This window comes from Mesitornis unicolor, unplaced genomic scaffold (genome assembly GCF_000695765.1).
Source record: "Mesitornis unicolor isolate BGI_N332 unplaced genomic scaffold, ASM69576v1 scaffold14349, whole genome shotgun sequence".
Taxonomy (NCBI): domain Eukaryota; kingdom Metazoa; phylum Chordata; class Aves; order Mesitornithiformes; family Mesitornithidae; genus Mesitornis; species Mesitornis unicolor.
In genome coordinates, this window is record NW_010208159.1 from 47,629 (window position 1) to 67,725 (window position 20,097).

The window sequence follows — 20,097 nt, forward strand, 5'->3', positions numbered from 1 at the left end:
TCACCTAGACTGGGTCACACAGGAACACGTCCAGGCGGGTTTTGAATGTCTCCAGAGAAGGAGACTCCACAACCTCTCTGGGCAGCCTGGTCCAGTGCCCTGTAACCCTCACAGTGAAAAAGTTTTTCCTTCTGTTCACATGGAATCTCCTATGCTCCAGCTTGCACCCATTGCCCCTCGTCCTGTCATTGGACATCAGAGAGAAGAGCCTGGCTCCTTCCTCCTGACACTCGTCCTTTACGTATTTATAAACATTAATGAGGTGACCCCTGAGTCTCCTCTTCTCCAAGCTAAAGAGACCCAGCTCCCTCAGCCGTTCCTCATAAGGGAGATGCTGCACTCCCTCAATCATCTTTGTGGCTCTGTGCTGGACTCTTTCAAGCAATTCCCTGTCCTTCTTGAACTGAGGGGCCCAGAACTGAACACAATATTCCAGATGTGGTCTCACCAGGGCAGAGTAGAGGGGAAGGAGAACCTCTCTAGACCTACTCACCACACCTGTTCTGATACACCCCAGGATGCCATTGGCCTTCTTGGCCGCAAGGGCACATTGCTGGCTCATGGTCATCCTGCTGTCCACCAACACCCCCAGGTCCTTTTCTGCCTGGCAGTTCCAGCCACTCATCCCCAAGCCTGTAGCGCTGCATGGGGTTATTGCGACCGAAGTGCGGGACCCGGCACTTGGCCTTATTGAAGCTCATCCAGTTGGCCTCAGCCCACTGATTCAGCCTATCCAGGTCCCTCTGCAGAGCCTTCCTACCCTCAGGCAGATCAACACTCCCTCCCAACTCAGTGTCATCTGCAAACTTGCTGAGGGAGCACTCAGTCCCCTCAACCAGATCATTGATAAAGATGTTAAACAGGACTGGCCCCAAAACAGTGCCCAGGGGAACACCACTTGTGACTGGTTGTCAACATTCTGTGCTTGACAGTCCAACCAATGTAAGAGACTAAGAGAATATAGTCTAAACTTGCTACCTAAATTATAAAGCTACTGAAGCTTTTTAGCTCTTCAAGAATTAAAAATGTTAGTGCTTATGTAAGGGAGATGAAGAAAATTAAAGCAACAAATTTCAGGGGAGTTATGAAAGATTTTTTTTTCCTAATACAGAAAATTAAATATCAAAAATTAGCATTGCGTGTTAAAAATTCTGTGCTTCCGCCCTCGAGCATAGATTTTAATCTGATTTTGTCTCTTTCCTGAATAAATACTTGCTTCTTAAATCCCCCCAACATAGCCATATTGTGGAAAACAAAAAAATCTTTCATTTGAAATTTGTCTGTCGTTATCTAGTGATACAGGTACCTCCACACTCCTGGTAATTTGCAAAATTGCTATTTTAGATATCAGCGCATATTCAAGAAATATGTACATGTACATACATTTATGGTCCAATAAGTATTAGTTCTCTAATTGGTACTGTGCTATAATATAAGAGCTCCTTCCTTATTAATATAAAATGGTAGGATTTGTTTATTTAAGAAGAGTGAGCACACCATGGCAATTTAATCAGGTTTTTGGTGAATGACAGCATTTGTAATAATAGAAGGTATTACTGTTACTTCAGTCTTTGAGATCCAGGTGATTACACAATGATTGCTTTCTCAATAACCCAACAAAGCATGTAGAATTCTGATTTGCTACCAGGGATTATTCCAAATACCTCATCTTAATTTTTGTCTGGTTTTGGTGCAAGCAAATTAACTGACCTGCCTAACTCTCCTCTTGGAAAGCTGCATTTTTCTCTACCTCTTGGTAGAAGCAAAATCACCCGAGATGAGGTACCGATACCTAAAAGGTGAAAGAGGACTTAGGGTAGAGGAAAAGGTACATGCAAGCAAAGCTGTTGGTTGTTTAGAATCTGTGGCAGGTAAATGAGGGAAGGAAGAAGTTAAGTATGTTTTCACATGTATCATTTGACATAATTCAGTGCAGCCCATGTGTGAGTGTCCTGTTGAGAAAATTGTTGCCATGGTTGAGTTATACAGGATTTTAACAGCATGCACTTTTTATAATAATTCTATCTGCAATGTCCAGTGGTATGAGGGTTGTAAAAAATATTCACTGTTTTTATACAGGAAAGGAGAATATATGTACTTGTTAAAGGATTATAAATAGCATTTTATTTTTATATATTTTTTGCAAATTGCTTATGTTAGTGAATTAGGAATACCAGTTATGTCAGGGACGTGATAATATCACATCTATCTGATATTGGTGAGATAGTAAGAAGTGTCAAATGGTGGTGTTAATAATTTAAAAAAATGCAGAAAAAATGAGGACAGCTAGGAAAAAAGGGTAGACTAAAGGATCTTGAATTTTTGGCTATTAGAAGGAAAAACTGAATAGCTATTGAATTCTGACACTGTGTACCCATAGTAATATTGATGAACTCTTTATCAGAAATATATGTTCAACATTGACATTTGGAATTTGAAGTCAGAAAAGAAGTGTTACTTAACCATTGGACTATTTACTACTTGACATTTTTAATTAAGAACATGTGTCCTTTTAAGACAATGTCTACATATTTTTTGTTCAGTAGTTTAGGTTTCCTTCATGTCTTTCTTCTGCCGTCTCAGCCTGTCTATTCTAGCAAACAGTTAGAAGTCGTAGCCTGGGCTTTGGTGTATGCCAGAAACCAGATCACATACCAAATTGATGTTAATTTGTCCACAGACACAATTACATGCTAAAGTGTGTGCTACATTTATTCTCTAATACTGTTAGCCTACTTGAATTAACGTTGTTCATTAAATCCTACAATCAACCTTACAGATGATCCAGTTGCAGAAATTAATGTCGGCTTTGTTACGCAGGAAGTCAGGCTAGGTGAATATGATACTCTGCTGCAATCTTAAAACTTAAACCTGCTGCGCTTGCTGCTGAATAAGCAAATTGCCCAAAAGGTCTTAGCAGTCTGCTGGAAATGTTTTACTGGAAGCATCAATTAATGCATTTGATTGAATCCCGTTTTATAGGGAATGGGAAGGAAAGCTGCTGTTGGTACAGGACATCTTGGATGAATGGCTGAAGGTTCAGGCGACTTGGCTTTATTTGGAGCCAATTTTCAGTTCTCCTGACATCGTGGCTCAGATGCCTGAGGAAGGTAGACGATTTGGTGCTGTGGTTAAGATATGGAAGGACTTAATGAAAGCAGTTTTTCAGGTAAATACTGCTGTCTTAAGATTATAAAATGCATTTGTAGTATATTTAAAAAAAAATGCTTTTGATAACACAAAACTATTTTCTATTTTAGTAATCTATTAAGTAATCTATTTTCTGTCTCAGTTCCCTTTCTTAGATGCTTTTAAAAATTGTTTTGCATAACTGTTTCACATAGGATCATAGAAGCATTGCTTGAAAGAGGCCACCAGAGTTCAGTTAGTCTAACTTCTTTCTAAGAGTAGAACTTTTGCCAGTAATACATGAGGTCAACTACAGCTTTGTTGAGACAAATTTCAGAAATCCCCAAGGACAGAGATTTCTTGCAGATGACCTCCAGAGGCTTCAGTGCTGCAGTATCTTCCTAGTGAATAATTTTTTTCCTGATGTCCAAGCTAAACCTCCTAAGCAAAGATTTGGGCCTGTTGCCCCTTGTTATCCAACTGTTACTGTGAGAAGTTGGCTCTGTTTTGGTTTTTTATTCAATTGTCCTTCATGTAGTTGCTGGCTGTAGTTAAATTTTACCTTAGTTTCCACTTCACCAAGCTGAACAAGTCCAGCTCTCCTAAACTCTTGTCATAGGCTATGTGCCGTTCTGGTGAGTAAAATTAAGCAGCATACAAAACAAAGTAACATAGCAGTGATGATCCTGGCACTGTAGACCAATTGACATGAATCAATGCAATTTTACACTGATTGTTGATTTAGAAAAATGCTGTTTATTTGCATACTGCCAGAGATGCCTCTGTAATGTGAAGCTGTTTAGATATTTAACTTGCTTCAAAAGTACTATTCTGATCTACTATAGTTCAGTACATAGCAGTTGTCAGACACCATCACTGCACGTGTCTGGCAGTTGAAAATGTTACTGTCTTGTCGATCCCCTTCTTATTTAATGTTTTCTGGGAGTTAGCACTGTTGTTAGGATCAATTGATGAGATTATATGAATGCTCTTTGCTTCAGTAGTTAAATGTTCTTAGCCTTGTATCAGGTTAGATTTGCTATATTTGCCAGCCTAACTGGAAGAACTCCCCTACAATCTCTTCTGCTGACTCTGCTGAGTAGGCATCTAGTGAAGGATTGGTATTATTAAGGGAAGAGGTAACACCTGAAACTGACACAGCTGATTCTTCAGCAGTTACATGATCAATGATCTGAATGCATGCTCTGGAAATGCTGTTTCTTGGGGAATAACCAGTAACCTAGTAATTGTGGTAATCCTATTATGTAATTCTACTGATTCTATTAATGGTTAAAGAAAACTGCATTCATTCTGAAAAAGTTCCCTAATATCAAGGACATTTCTAGTAGGATGTTGCATTTTTATTATTTTTTTTAACTGGACTTACTAAACTATTGGACAGTCTTGAGGTTTATGAGGTCCACTGTTTTCCAGGGTAGGGACATAAGGTTGCCATTTGGAGGAAAAAATTAGAAACTTTGTTTTCGTTCATCTCATGCATTTGCAGGACATTCAGAGATACACTGTGTCATTAGGACAAATGCTAAAATCATCACTCAGTCTAAAAGCTTTTGATCTGAGCTCTTCTCAGATTGCTGATACAGTCTTAATGTAGGAACACACACAAAAAGTGTAGTAAACAAAAAGAGGCGTTTGCTTAATTTCCTGGCCATCCAGCTTGATCACTTTAAACAAAGTTGGTTTTCATTTTTTATACTCTTTTTATTCTTTCTCTTTCCTTCCCTCCATTTCTCCCTCTTTTTCTCCTTCTGTCTTACACTCCCTATCCCTGTCTTTCTCTGTTTTTCTTTCTTCTGATTTGGAAGAAAATCAGGAATTAATCTATAGAGCTGTGAAATCAGTAGTATTCATTTTAGAGAAGAAATTAGGTGAAAATAAGAAAGGGCAAGAATTTAAGAATTTTGTTGAGTACTCTATTTCTGAATATTGTGTGCTGAATGACCCATTTTGATAAAATCTTCTTATTCCATGCTAATCAAATACAAAGTATTTTTTGAATGAGATATATGCTAGCACTAGCAGAAAAAAAGAATCATCTTTTTTTTGCACTGGAGAGTGTAAACACCAGAATAGAAGTTTAATTATCTGAAGTTGATACTGGCTAAACAAGTAGGCATTGTTTTCCAGAAGATGGCACTCTGTTTCCCCAAATGCAATGTTTGAGTTTCATGGCTTAAAAGAATATATGAATGATCTTTTTTGAAGCATAAAGCTAACTTGAGTGTGGCTCATTGGTTCATGCTTTTTTATTTATTTATATGCCATTGTATTATAAAATTACTGTGTGTTATAAAAATCCTTTATTTGCTTAGCTTTTCATCACAAATTTGAATAATCATATATTATTCCTTTATTTTAAATATCTAATTTAACAATGCACATTAATGAGGGTTTAATTACTTAGTGGTTTAATTTCCACTTCCCATAAATTTAAAAATGTCTGGGTTATGGAAGATTTTCTGTCTTTGCAGGGAAGAAAGAAAAAAAAAACAAGGAGAAAAAAAAATTAAAGAATAAAATCCCAAGGTCCAACTTGTGATATGTTAAAAATTACATTTAGAACCTAGAGTTTGTGATGGTTTTTTAACAGAGCACTCAAACTATTATAATACACTTGATTTATTGTATTTTCTTGATACAGTTTTTTCCTGTGATCAGCACTGATATTGTCCTGACAAAATAAGTCACACTGATGTATTGAATGACGGCATTCCCTTTTTTTCTTCATGGATTAGCATTACTGTAAATAGGAAATCTATGTTGAATCATAATTTTTTTTTCTTAACTTTTTCTTGCATGAAAGAAAAAACAAGCCGCAAGAATCTCATTTATAAAACTAGCGACACAGCTTTGATTTGCTTTACTAGTTGAACTTGCTCTATTTGCTGATGATAAATACATTAAGAAAGGGAACAAAACTCTGTTGACAGTGTATAGTTATGTGGTTGGTTGTGCATCAAAAAACTTTTATGAAACCAATTATGAACTATGTTTGTATGCTGACAGCTTAGTTGTCTAAAAGTATATGTATTTCTTGAGTTTGTTCTGATTTGGTCACAATCACAGAATCACAGAATATTAGGAGTTGGAAGGGACCTCGAAAGATCTTCCAGTCCAACCCCCCTGCCAGAGCAGGATCACCTGGACTGGGTCACACAGGAACACATCCAGGCGGGTTTTGAATGTCTGCAGAGAAGGAGACTCCACAACCTCTCTGGGCAGCCTGGTCCAGTGCTCTGTCACCCTTACAGTAAAAAAGTTTTTCCTTATCTTCCTTATCCTTATTTTATCTTATTATCATTATGATGCAAGAGGCAAGTAACAGAATGTAATTGTATATAATGTACAAAGGAACACTATGATTGTTGTATTAGGGAGGTGCACCCCCATGAAGACTAATTGGATAAACATGCAATTCTGGGGTTTTTTCAGTAGATTGGAAGTATATACATAACATGAGCAGGGACTTGAACAAAAGCTGAGTGCATATTGCAAATAATTTCAAAATGTTAGAAGGTTCTGAATGGGAAAGGAACTGGAAATTTATTACTAAGTGCTCCAAACTGAAGCTGAACACCAGTCAGGTTACTGAGTCAAATCTGCATTGTCACCCTGCAAGGGGTTTGTTTCTTACAGACACCTTTTGCACCTTCTGGTCTTTGCACAGCAGTCTGGTCTATCTTTACTTATCTGCCCCTTGCAAAGTGAGTCACCCATATTTCTGCTCTGTGAGACTGTGTTGTTCTGCAAACCCTGTCAGGGACTTTTCCAATTGAGACATACTGCATTTGTAATGAGCTCTGGCAAAACTGCTCCTAGTGGAAACAGTCTGGGTTTATCTTTGATTGCTGGTGTCCATTGTTGGAGTATTCTTTGTTGTTACTGTCAGCAGTTCTTACAAGCCCTCAGTAGATTGACTAGTCTGAAATTCTCCCTACCAATCTCTGATGTTTCTTATGGCTTGATATAGCTGTGTCTTTATTTTATTTCTGGATATGTGTTCTGTGCTGTGTGCTTACAGGTGCAGACTCACTGGGCAGAGCAGAGAGGACATAAAGGTTGACTAACATTTCTGGTTAGCTCTGTTTCTGTCTCACCTGTGGTCATTCTGGCCCCATTCACATTCTGGGGAAATGCAGTCAGATTTAGGTGGTAAAGGAGAAGCTATGGCAGAAGTTGTGTTCCCAGACTTTGGGAAGTGGAGCAGGAAACTGGGATTAATCACGCTCCATTTCCTTGCCAGGACTTTGTCATTATAAAACATTATGTGTTACAACATAATGTTTTATAACACTAATAATGTGAGTTTGAATCAGTTCACAGTTACAAGTCAGTTGATGTACTGGCATGGGCCTGAACTAGAGGTGAACTAGAATAAATTCAGTCACAGATGGATCCAAGCCCATCCTGGAACTGAGTAGAAGCATTTGATTGCTTTGACTTCCTGAGTCATAAATCTGTGTAATTTGCTGCTTTTCAATGTGTGTCTCATTTCGCTTCTAAAACCCCCTAAAACCTGGTGTGCAAGATTAAAAAATGTAATGATGATTAGGCTATAAATTTGCGATATGGCTTATTAAATGTTAGAACTGGATGTTCATACAACTGTATTTCTTTAGAAGCTTCTTAGCTTGGTAACCTTTAGGTCTTTTGCAAAATCCTTTTTGTATTTGTATTAATTTAGGTAACTTTCATCTTATGTGGGAGCTTTTCTAAGCATTTACATTCATTTAATTTGAGAGGTTAATTTGGAAAGCATTATAAAGAGTTTGGAAAGTACTATGTCTTAATATATGTTTTGTTATCTACGCAGTGTAGATAAATATAAGAAACCCAGCATTTATCCAATAAACATTTGACAGATGTTGTTCAGGTAAAAGAAAGAAAAATATTGTAAAAAGAAAAGATATTGTAGAAGAAAATATATTGTAAAAGAAAGAAAAATATAATTTTTTATATTCTTAAGAATAACTTTTCACGTTTTGCTAGCAAAAATCTTTAAACGTGTATTTAGCTAATAAACATGTTAGGATCAGATAATACCTTGTTTTACGTCACATTATTAGTTAGTGTTAGTACTGAAGTGACAGTGTTGCCTGCGTGCAGCTTTACCATACCAATGTTTACAATCTCATTTTGTATGGAAGGAAAGATACTGTTGGTTTTTTTTGTGTTAAATTCTGGTGGTTACCATTTAAAATGTGTGACTGCACTGTTGTTATAAGATTATACTTGTTACAATCCGTCATGGCTGGACTTGATCTTAGAGGTCTTTTTCAACCTTAATGATTCTATGATTCAAAATGTTCTAATAGTTCATGTTGCATAATTACATAACCCAATTGACTAGCCAGTGTACATGGATGTTGCTCCAACAGAACGATGGGAGTAGTGCTGTTTGATGAATTAATCCTATTTTGAAAATTTCCAAAAATAATAGTTCATATGTTGAAAAATTTATTTTAATACCAGCTGCCTGATACTTTTCCAGTGAACCCTGATAATGAAGAAGGTTAGTAAATTGTAGACCTGTCAATGGTTTGAATAAAGCAGAATTTGAAATAAGGATTCATTTTGCTTGTGACTTCCTACAGTGCTGTGTGGTGATGTACTTGGGAAGACATTAACATTTTTATCTGGAATAATTTCTTTTCCAGGACAAACATGTGCTGTCAGTAACAATAATAGACAGGATGTTGGAAAAACTGAAGAAGTGCAATGAATTTCTGGAGCTAATTCTCAAGGGACTTAATGATTACCTAGAGAAGAAGCGCCTGTTTTTCCCCAGATTCTTTTTTTTATCTAATGATGAACTCCTTGAGATTCTTTCAGAGACCAAAGATCCTACTCGGTATGGTAATATTTAAGAAATGTATTTGTGACTCACACTGCATGCAGATAGTACTGTCACATTGTTTCTCTGAGCACAGAACCCTCTTTTTTTCTCACTGACAGTTATGATAATAAGTATCTACTTGGTTAGATTTTATGATAGGTGAATGCAGAGTAATTTTTAATATGGGTAATTAAATTCAGTTCTGTTTTCTAAACTAGTAACCCTTCCACACACTGGTTTTTAGAAGAATCAGAAGTCCATATAGTAATTCATGCTGAAATTAACATACCTGATTTTTCCCCAGTAGAAAATTGAATATCAGGTGGAACCTGTATACTGCTGACTTGAGTTTTATCTTTTTAGCGGCAGTCCTAATTAAAGTATTTCAGAAGTTTTCTGCAGCGTTTTAACACTCTGTGGGATTTCTACTCCCCAGCTACATTTAGGATTAAACTGCAAAAATATAACTCAGTATTAAGTGTGAGTGGAATTAAATCTATGAAGTTTACTGCAAAAGCAATCTTGTTAAGCAATATAGCCTTCACTATAAGCAGAGGAACTGGGGTTTGATTCCCAAAATACAGATTTCATAGTGTGCAGTGAATGCAGTGCAAGGTCATGCAAAAAGTAAGAATGAAAATGAAAAATAAAATGCCAGCTCAGTCAAAGAGAAATATTTGTACAGTGCAGTGAACAGGGCAAGAGATCTTCTGAGGAAGAAAACCTTGATTTTTTTTTTGGTATTTATTTACTACAAGGTATTGTATTAAGGTGGTACTTGGTTGCTTTACTCAAATTCCTTAATGTTTATTGTAGCTTGCTGAGAAGGTATAAATAATGGAATTTTATGTACTGTAGGTGGATTAGCAATTAAAGAAAGAATACTTGTTTACCCTCACTAGTTTATGTGTTACAGATACTATTAGTAATATTTTACATCTTTAAACTGATCTTCAAAAAATATTATGGTAAGCATCTTGCAGTACACAAGAATTATTGTAGAGCATAAACTTTTAAAAAGAAACTTAAAATTATCTGTTAAGAAAATTGTTCAGAAATTTTTTTTAATTAGATGTTCTTTGATAGTATTGCCAATAAAAAAATTTTCAGAAGTTTTTTAATACTAGTTTTGTTTTCTAGAGTACAACCTCACTTGAAAAAGTGTTTTGAAGGAGTTGCAAGCGTGGAATTTACTGATGTGTTAGATATTACACACATTAAAAGTAGTGAAGGAGAGACTGTGGAACTCATAGAGATAATCTCGACATCAGAAGCTAAGGGTCAAGTTGAGAAATGGCTGGTTGAACTGGAGGCAGCTATGCTGAAGTCTGTCCACAAGGTAACAAGTCCTAACTTTTTATTTCCTAGGCTAATGTCATTCAACATTAATTTCTTCAATGAACATTAACATATACTGGAATAACTTTTTATTTCTTGTAAGTAGCATGAACTTTAAAACAACAAATTCAGTCTTTAAAGGTTATTTTAAAAAAATCTGTTGTCAATCTCTGGTTGTAAAATTCTCTAAAATTCTTTAAAATTACATAGTAGAGTAAAAAACATTTACACCAAGGATTCTTTTGCCAGAGATTGTTCCACACTTGATGTGATATTAAGGAACAAAATTAAACTAAAAGATTTCATGTGGGTATTTTTAAGATTCCTCTTAATTATGACTACCTTAATCAAGATCCTTAACTCTTCTTTTCAGATTGTATCATTCTAGTCTTTATAGTGTCTCATCATTGTATTGTATATTTAACTATCTCTGTATTCTTCTTTTTTGTGGTCCTTTTCAAAGTCAAGATAACTGAAAGTGCACACACTTTCCCTGACACTGCCTTACAGTGCAACAGTTTAATTATTGTAATGACATAGCAGTACAGAAGAAAGTGAATAACCTCAACTATTTGGTTTATATCAGACATGAACAAACTGAGCTGCATCAATAAAAGATGGTTAAGCACTATTTTTCTGCATTTAGCCTTGACTACAGAACTTTTGTAATTATCTAAACCAGATAACATTTACATTTCTTAATGTCGACACAGACACATTTTTCCCTCATAGATGGATTTTTTTATTGATGCTATTGTGTGTATGGATTATTAAAAGGAAAAAGGCTTCAAATTGCAAAACAAATGGCAGATTTTCATGCAGGTATTTTACACCGCTTGTCTGAGAAGCCATCTAAATTTATTGAGGAGTTTGTTGATAACAAGGCTTTTTTCTTGCTTGGCTTTTGTTAATGTCAGGAAAACAACCTGTTGGTATAGACTGTAAGTTTTTTGTCCAGTGCAAGTGTTGATCTCATTGAGATTATCCTTGAGTGGTGCTAGAACCATGTTTCTATTACTAGAAAACATACTTGAAGTTAGATATAAGTTTAAATAATATGATCTGCAAAATTAAAAGCTCTGTGTTTTCACTAGAATGAATAGACTAAAAAACTCAGTTTGGGATATTACTTCTAACTAAATTGCATTTGTACTTGTTTTCTAGTGTCACTGTAGATGGAGCTAGAAAACTATCTGATGGCAAGAATCGTTTTAGAATGTGTTGTGAAAATCAGTTCTCAGCAATTTTCTGTGATTGCTTTGTTCATATTATGACATTTTGGGTTTTTTTGAGCTCTGTTGAGAGATTTGCTTGCAAGATGTCAGTATTACAAAGCTGAATTTGAGGCTGAATCTGGATTCTGATTTATTTCTTATTCTCAGTAATACAACCTAACCTAAATCAATTCTAAAGCTGAGTATTACATCTTTTCACATGTAGTTATAGTGTGCTTTTTCCTGTCCAGGTCATTGGAGATGCAATTGAAGCTTATCCAAAAACTCCACGTATTAATTGGGTAAGAGAGTGGCCTGGACAGACAGTTCTTTGTGTATCCCAGACTTTCTGGACAATGCAAGTAGAGATGTCTATTAGAAGTGGCCAAACGGTAAGAATATTTTAAATTTAAATTTATGTCAAATTGATATAATGCAGTAGTAAATCAGACCTTTGGCAATAAACTTTTTGGATTAATAGGTGTTCAACATAATAGTTAATATTTTGAGTTTCTGCTTTAAAGATCTACTTGAAATGTGATCCATGGAGACTTTGAGGTAAATATTTCCTTTTGGATACTGGCATCTGTGCTTCTGTCGAAGTGCATTCTATTTAGCTCGACATGTAGATGACATGTTTCTGTGAATGCATCCCAGCAGTGTATTCAGGTGATATGGACTGGCATAGCTTGTCTGTCTGTCTCTGGTTCAGAAGTCTAACCTTCATTAATGTTTAGTGCTTTTTATGAAAATGGGCTAGAACTAGCATTAGAAGATATATACCATCCTCACCCTTGTCAAATAATGAATAGATGTGCTGGTAGAGAATTCATGACCTATTAGGTAACGCTAGTGGGAATAAAGGTACTTAAGGCACTGAATTAAGATTCAGAATATGCGTTTTGTAGGACCTTTCTTCTGTTTATCACTAACTCTTAATACTCTCTCCTGTTGTATTTGTATTTGGAAGTGTTCCAGAATTGCCAGCATCAGATAAGACAACTAGACTTTGATTATCTGATATTTGGGCAGAAAGAAACATCAAGTTTTTCACAGCTATATATAAAGTTGTAACTTTGTGGTACTTCACGATACTCTCCCTACTTTTCATTCCTATTTCTTACAATGACATAGTATCCATCTAAAGAACTTCTACAGTACTGTATATTTGGATTCTCTCTGTTCATATATAGCTGAGCTGTACCACAGACAAGCAATTAAGTCTAATCTTTAATCCATGTATGGAGCAGTACTTTAAGGCTGCATAACTTTTTCTGCTTATTCACAAGCTGAAGCAGTGGCTTCTGGTAATAGTCTTTTTTGAGCAGCTGCATTCTGACATGCAAGGAAAAGAAGCTTCTGAGTGTCTTGGAAGAAGAAATTAAAAGAAGAAGAGGACATTATCTGCTAATACAAGGAATAAATCTTGCAGCATATCTGCAGATTTGAAACAGATTAGAAAATACTTTATTTGCCCCATAATAAAGGAGATCCTCAGTTTTCCTGGGAAATGAAATAAGGCTTCTACATACTGCACCATTTATACTCAATTAGTGATAGACTTTCAGGAAGGAGACTCAGGAATTCTAATCTTGGATATTTAAGATTTTTTTTAAAAGCCAACATCACCTTAATGAGTCTGTAGTTAATGTTGTTAGTGAATAAAAGAGGAAGTTAAGCAAAGGTTAGATTAATTTCCTTTTGAGAATGTTTATTACACGATTCTGAGCTTAAGACAAAAGCTCTTGTGCTGGTCTATATCAAGCCTTTTCTGTACATGGACATGCAGTGAAACCTGTCCTTCCTGTAGCTTTCACTCAAATTCTGTTTTAGTGGGAATTCTGTTCATGTGGTGTCAGACCAAGAATCTTTGTTCTGCTGTGGAAAGGATCTCCTGTGTAGTGAAGGGGTGAAGAGAAAAGCATTTGCATCTCCTGATGATCTGTCACAAATCTGTGGCAGGGAGAACTGTGTCTTACAGCCTTCAATATTCTTTCTCTTTTCCAATCCTATGTCATATACTAAAGCATAAGAAACATGACAGACAATCAGCAACTACTTGAGAAGCCTAAACTACTGCATTCTACCTGAAGCACTTCAGTGTTTTCTAGGACAGGATGCCAATGTAAGTCAGCCATTGATATTAAATATGTGCTCACACATACATGCACATGCATCCACACACATGCTCTCTTTCACACATTTTTGAGTTAGCTGCTTCCAAAAAATAACTGTTGTACATAACTCAAAGCAGCAAATTTCTTATTAAAGCAAAATAATGAACTAAGATACTGTAAGAAAGCAGAGATGTTTCAGAAATTTTGAGAGCACTGTCCTGTGGACGATGTGCATTCTCAATGAAACACAGTCATACGAGCAGAAAGATAGCACCAAGGAATGTTACTGGTACGGGAGCTGAGGACATATTCTGTGCCTCAACTGATATCTCATTGAACTGCTTTTGAATCTTGTGTTTACTGCTTTATTCTCAGAAATTAAAAGAAGTGTCATACTAAGCAGATGATTATTCAGACTCAATGTTCAAAAAATAACTAGCTGAGATGAGTGATCTCAATATCATCATAATCTGTTGAGGTTTAGCAGTGTCAGTGTGTTTGGGAATAAACAGCAGGCTAGCAAGGAGAAAAATCTACAACAGGGTTATTTCTATTTCTCCAGACAAATAGAAGGGATTCTTCTATAGAAACATGCTTTGGTGTGAACGTATTGCTAAGGTTAATGCCCACTTTTAAATTTCAGTTCAGTGAGGCACTTCATCACATCTAAGTACTGCCACGATACAAGTGCTTTCCTTAATTGGGCCTTTCGTGTTTCCTAGCAACTTATTGGCATGAATGAAAGTATCAATTACTGTGTAAGAGAGATGATTAAGCTAACTGAACACAGACTATAACCAGAAATCGATGAACTGAAAAATTGTAGAAAAATGCATTTTTCTTATTAACTTTGTTGAATTATAGATGTGTTATTGTTTCTAACTGTTGTGACACATGAAGGTGTTTTTCTAGTGTGACAGTCTCCCTTAACCATAGAAAGTACATCGTATACGTAGATCTTTAAAACATGTGTGGCATTTTCCTTCTCCTAACGTGAAATGTATAAAAAGAAAAGGACTAATTTTTGTGCTCCATGAAGAAAATTGTGTGTGCTGTTTCATTTTCAGATATGTAGCACTGATGTTTTACATGTGGATCTGTAAAAGTAGGAAAAAAAAACCCAAACCAAAATCCTATTGAACTACCAGTCAATGAGGGGCATTGTACTACTATTATAGTGAGAAGGAAATATTTAAAACAGAGAAATAAAAGTAATACAAGAAAAAATAATCATGCCTTACACTAGACATGCAACTTCTTAACATTTAGAAATTTTTGCAGGCACTGAAGGATTTTCTGGAACAGAATAATAAACAGATTGAGGACATTGTCACCTTGGTGCGAGGAACACTGTCTAAGCAGAATCGAGTGACTTTAGAAGCACTTGTTGTGCTTGATGTTCATGCTAGGGATGTTCTTGCATCTCTAGTAAGCAAGAAAGTCAAAGATGAGAGTGACTTTGAATGGTTAAGTCAGCTTAGGTACTACTGGGAGGTAAGTGATACCTCTCTATCCTATTAGAAGCTAATTTCTGTTCACAGTTTTTCAATATCTGCTTACTTGCTGACACAGATAATGGTTATGCTACTATGAGAATTTCTGCTGATAAGAGAATACTTATAACCAGTCATTTTATGCATTACTAACTAGAATGGCCAGTAGCCAGATGCAAACAGTTTTTAATTAAAATTACTTTTTTTCATCACTGAGTCTCCATACGTTTGCTGTATTTGCAGGAGGAGTTACAGACAAAATTCGTTCTCTCAAAGCTGCCAATTTTTTTCTGATTTTGCAGGATAGAGAATGCTATAGGGATAACAATTTTCAGTTAGAGGTTTTAATCTGACTTATTTTCAGTATTGTTTTATTTGTGCATTACATTTATTGGAAAAATAACAATGTTTATACTGGATAGTGGTAGGATACAATATTTTAAATTCATCAGGACAAGATTTCATGTAATGCATAAGACACTGCATGTGAACTTTTAAAAAATATGTGTATGTAGGAATCATACATTTTTGTATCAGAGCCATTGGATTGGCCATGATTACAGCTTCTGTCACGATTACTTCTGTTTACCTTTTAGAAAGTCCATTAACTTTCTAAATAGCTACACAAGATAGTTTTACTCTGCAATATAGTGAATAGGAGATTTTTTAGATAACAACGTAATATGTGGATACTACTTTAGTATCCATTAGTTGAATGTAATTTTTTTTATTTGAGTCACATTTAAAATAGTGTCTCAGAGTAATCAGTAGTAGTCAGCCATGTAGTTGTTTCTAACAGCACTAAGCTTGTTAAGGAACTTGAGAAACAGTGCTGAGTTGTTGGTGTGTGTGTGTGCATGTGGGTTAATTATTTATTCAATCTATAAAATCAATACCTTGTTTCTCAGGAAGGGCATCTACAAACAAAGATGATCAATGCTGGACTGAAGTATGGATATGAATATCTTGGCAATACCTCTAGGCTGGTTATTACTCCACTTACAGACAGATGCTACAGGTAAAACTGCAAGTCACTAAATTATTATAAGTATTAGCAAGAATTTATTTAGTTGAGGTATTTTAATTAGTCCTGAGAATACTTGACTCCAGAATTGTATTTTTTTTTAGTGTTCCAATTGGCATAATTAGAATAGGATACATTACGTTTGGTGGAATATAATTGGTCCTGTATTAATATTATAATTTAAATTTGTGATAAAATTAATCTTTTCTGACACTGTAATTAGTGGTAAATTACAAGAGGATTTAGATTTAGAAAGTGGAAAATAAGCTATTCTTTATTATGAACTCCTAGTAAACTTCATATATTACTACACATTTGTAAACTACAGCTGTCCAGAAACCGTACAATCATAGCAAAATGCAGACATGAAACAAATTTTTAAAGGTTTCTGATGAAAGTTAGAGCAGCTGGAAAAATAGCATAAAAATTAATACCATTTTTTCCATATTATTTTATTTCCAGAACCCTATTTGGTGCACTAAACTTGCATCTTGGAGGTGCCCCTGAAGGTCCTGCTGGAACTGGAAAAACAGAAACTACGAAAGATTTAGCAAAGGCTGTAGCTAAACAGTGTGTCGTTTTCAATTGTTCTGATGGATTGGATTACCTTGCATTAGGAAAATTTTTTAAGGTTTGGATAAAATCCTTTAATTATTTTGACACTTGAAGTGGTCTTACAATACTTAAGCTATTGTAAATGTACCTCCCTCTGCTTCTAGACCACTATCTCCTGCTAGTATTGTGCAGAGAGGTCTTACTGTAATTAAGAATCTAACCGAGATTTCAAAATGTTTTTTATGTGCTTAGAAAATGAAATATCTCATAATGATTTTATTTGCTTTAAATAGGCAACATAGATGCCATTGCAATGAGTGCATTTTTGATGGCTGATTGCAAATTTTAGGGGACTTGAGGTTTAATCTAAACTCTAAATAAGCTGGTAAGAGTCATTATAGGATACAAATCAAGCATATCTTCATTTTGATATTAGCCTGAGTAGACAGCTCTGCATTATGAAAATCTAACCTGAGTGGACATCTATGTCTTATAATTCAGTGTCCTGTTTTGGACTGGAATGATACAAAAATAGAGCAAGAGTGCTTTCCTGCCAGGCATTATTTGTACATTCTGAGTCAGAGGTGGCATTGGAATGATGTGATTTGTCTTCAAAATTGAATATGATGGAAATTCACCAAAATAAGCTAAATTAAGAGTTTTTATTTAGGATGATGAAAGCAAAATTGTGCATCTTCCATGGGAATTCTAGAATTACTGTTAACAAAGCATGAGGTGCCACCAAAAGACAACCAGTGCTGCAGAAATGGCACAGTAGCATCTGGGGAGCGTATCTCAGAAAAGACCTATGAATTAACTAGAACTGTAGGAAAAGGAATTTATTCTTTAGTTGCACTTTCGGTAATGTGGTATGCCATAACTACTGTGACCAAAGAGTTAATTTTAGCTGTGCATAAGTCCTTGTGTTGTATTTTCTCATTGTGAACCCTGTTAGCAAAGATGCAAAAGAAGAGTAGGTTTTCTGGAGGTTTGTTTAGTGCTGAAATCTTTCCGCTTGTCCAGTTGCAAAGTACTGACTATAAATGTAAAACATGCTAAGTATGTGTGTTTGATAGACACTTTGCAGATGACAAAAGAATACAGGATTTTGGATTAGTTAGTACAGGCTTTTTGTCTTAATTGTTGTTTGTTTTATTGTTTTTACAAGCAAACTTAGTTCTAAAATTTCTGTAATTCTTTTTGCAACAAATTCTATCTGGAGTGATTTTGTTTTGAAGTTAGTGCTCTGGATCATATGCTTCTTTGCACATTAAAACTTTTTCTTATTGTAGAATTGTTTTGATCAGCATGTCCAAAGTAAGTAATTACCTATTAACTAGTTATACATCTGTCTCTTCTAGGGTTTATTGACTTGCGGGGCGTGGGCTTGCTTTGATGAGTTCAACAGGATTGATTTGGAAGTACTGTCTGTGGTTGCTCAGCAGATCTTTACTATCCAAAGAGGTAACCTGTTATTTTAATTGCATCTTTCACTTATATATGATGATGAATAAAGATGCAACAAAACCTGCCCAGCAATGGCATTAGCTTTTATTTCTCCCTAGGCATAAATTCAGGTTCTGATGTAATAGTGTTTGAAGGAACTGAACTGAAACTGAACCCTACATGTGCTGTCTTCATTACCATGAATCCTGGTTATGCTGGGCGTTCAGAGCTTCCTGATAATCTTAAGGTATTATTACACTTGTCATTTTATTACTTTTCATAGCTAATACAGAAAGTAAAACATGAAATAACTTTTTGTCAAATACAGAAATTAAAACTATTTAATATTGGTTATCTTCAGTTTTTGATTACACTAATGTAAAAATAATCTCTCAGAAGAAACAAGAAATTAAAAGGAATAGTTAGACTGAAAAATGAACTGAATGTCAGGAAGTGATTGCTTGATTCAAGGTCTGACTGTCAGGATAAAAACGGGAAAGTTTAAAAAGACAAAAAAACTTTGAGTGTTTCTTGGCTAAGCACCTGAAAGGTCTAGAATTAAAAGGAACACTTTATAGTGTACAAACAGTGAATTATATCTTAATACTGAAGAGAAATATGAGGTTTTATTATTTTCTGGTTTTTTTCCTGATCTTTTGGTTTGATCTGAAGGGACTTGTGGTTTTTTTTAGTGTAAGTGATTTCTATTCTATTTAAGTTTATTATTGAGTGATTGTTACAAGTGTGCTACATCCTTTCTTACTCTTTAAATACATTTGTTCTGTATCCATAGACAGAAAAGGAAAACTGAGCAAATATCTTGATAAATTAATAAAAATGTAGAAAAGTACAGTCTTTATAAATTTCTCAGAACTGTCTTGGGAAGTTTACTCACTAACACATAGTATGAATACAAGACTCAAAAATTCTACTTGTATGGATGAAAGACGATAATTTAAAAAAACCCATTCTGGTAGCATATGAAAAGTAGCAAAACTTTTGTCTGTTTGAAAGTATTCTGATGCATGTTTGATAGAACAATGGTAAAACAAGCATAGGCTGCAGCTAAACAATGCTAGTAGGAGTCTGACAGCATGAACTTATTTGTGGTAGTTGTACTCCCTTATTACTTCTGAAGCTTGTGGTGTTTTACGTGTTTCTGTGGTTAATTTTGAATGAAGAAGACATACAACCATGAATTGTTACAAAGGAAAATAAAGTATTTCTAAGCATTTATGGAAAGCTATTAAGTTTATTGTGGTCATAATCGTGATAGTTAAATTTAATTGGCTGTCACTGTATTAATTGAATAATGAAAAAAGGTAATTTATGTAATTGTAGAAAAAGTTGTATATGATAATGTGATATAATTTTTTCTCATGTGATTTTTCATATGTATGTTTAACAGGCTCTCTTCAGAACAGTAGCTATGATGGTTCCTGATTATGCCATGATTGCTGAGATTGTTCTGTATTCTTGTGGTTTTGTTACTGCTCGACCTCTGTCTGTAAAAATTGTAGCTACATATCGTCTGTGTTCAGAGCAATTGTCTTCTCAGCACCATTATGATTATGGAATGAGAGCTGTGAAGTCAGTACTTACTGCTGCTGGCAGCCTGAAGGTAATTGATTTTTTTGAATTTTCTTTGTCACCCAATAACTTAGTAATGTGTCTCTCGTAACAGAAGGTACACATCATCATAGAATCAGAATGTATTGGGTTGGAAGGGACCTTTAAAGGTCATCCAGTCCAACCTCCCTGCAGTAAGCAGGGACAATGTTGCTAGATCAGGTTGCTCAGAGCCCCATCAAACCTGACCTTGAGTATCTCCAGGGATGAGGCCTCCACTACCGGACTTCAAAGCTGGACGCAGTACTCCAGGTCTGGTCTCACCAGAGCAGAGCAGAGGGGCAGAATCACCTCC

The 20,097-nt window shown here is 35.4% G+C and overlaps 1 protein-coding gene across 1 annotated transcript in view; it reads left to right on the forward strand.

Annotated features, from left to right (window-relative positions):
• DNAH7 (dynein, axonemal, heavy chain 7) overlaps positions 1-20,097 on the forward strand; it is a gene marked incomplete at its 3' end in the record, with an annotated part of 50,669 nt that overhangs the window by 26,268 nt on the left and 4,304 nt on the right. Inside the window, exons 18-27 of the mRNA XM_010192403.1 lie at positions 2,983-3,169; positions 8,808-9,001; positions 10,127-10,325; positions 11,790-11,930; positions 14,937-15,149; positions 16,057-16,166; positions 16,635-16,803; positions 18,089-18,191; positions 18,293-18,420; positions 19,582-19,794. Of these exons, the coding sequence (XP_010190705.1) occupies positions 2,983-3,169; positions 8,808-9,001; positions 10,127-10,325; positions 11,790-11,930; positions 14,937-15,149; positions 16,057-16,166; positions 16,635-16,803; positions 18,089-18,191; positions 18,293-18,420; positions 19,582-19,794 (1,657 nt within the window). The remainder of the gene's footprint in view (positions 1-2,982; positions 3,170-8,807; positions 9,002-10,126; positions 10,326-11,789; positions 11,931-14,936; positions 15,150-16,056; positions 16,167-16,634; positions 16,804-18,088; positions 18,192-18,292; positions 18,421-19,581; positions 19,795-20,097) is intronic.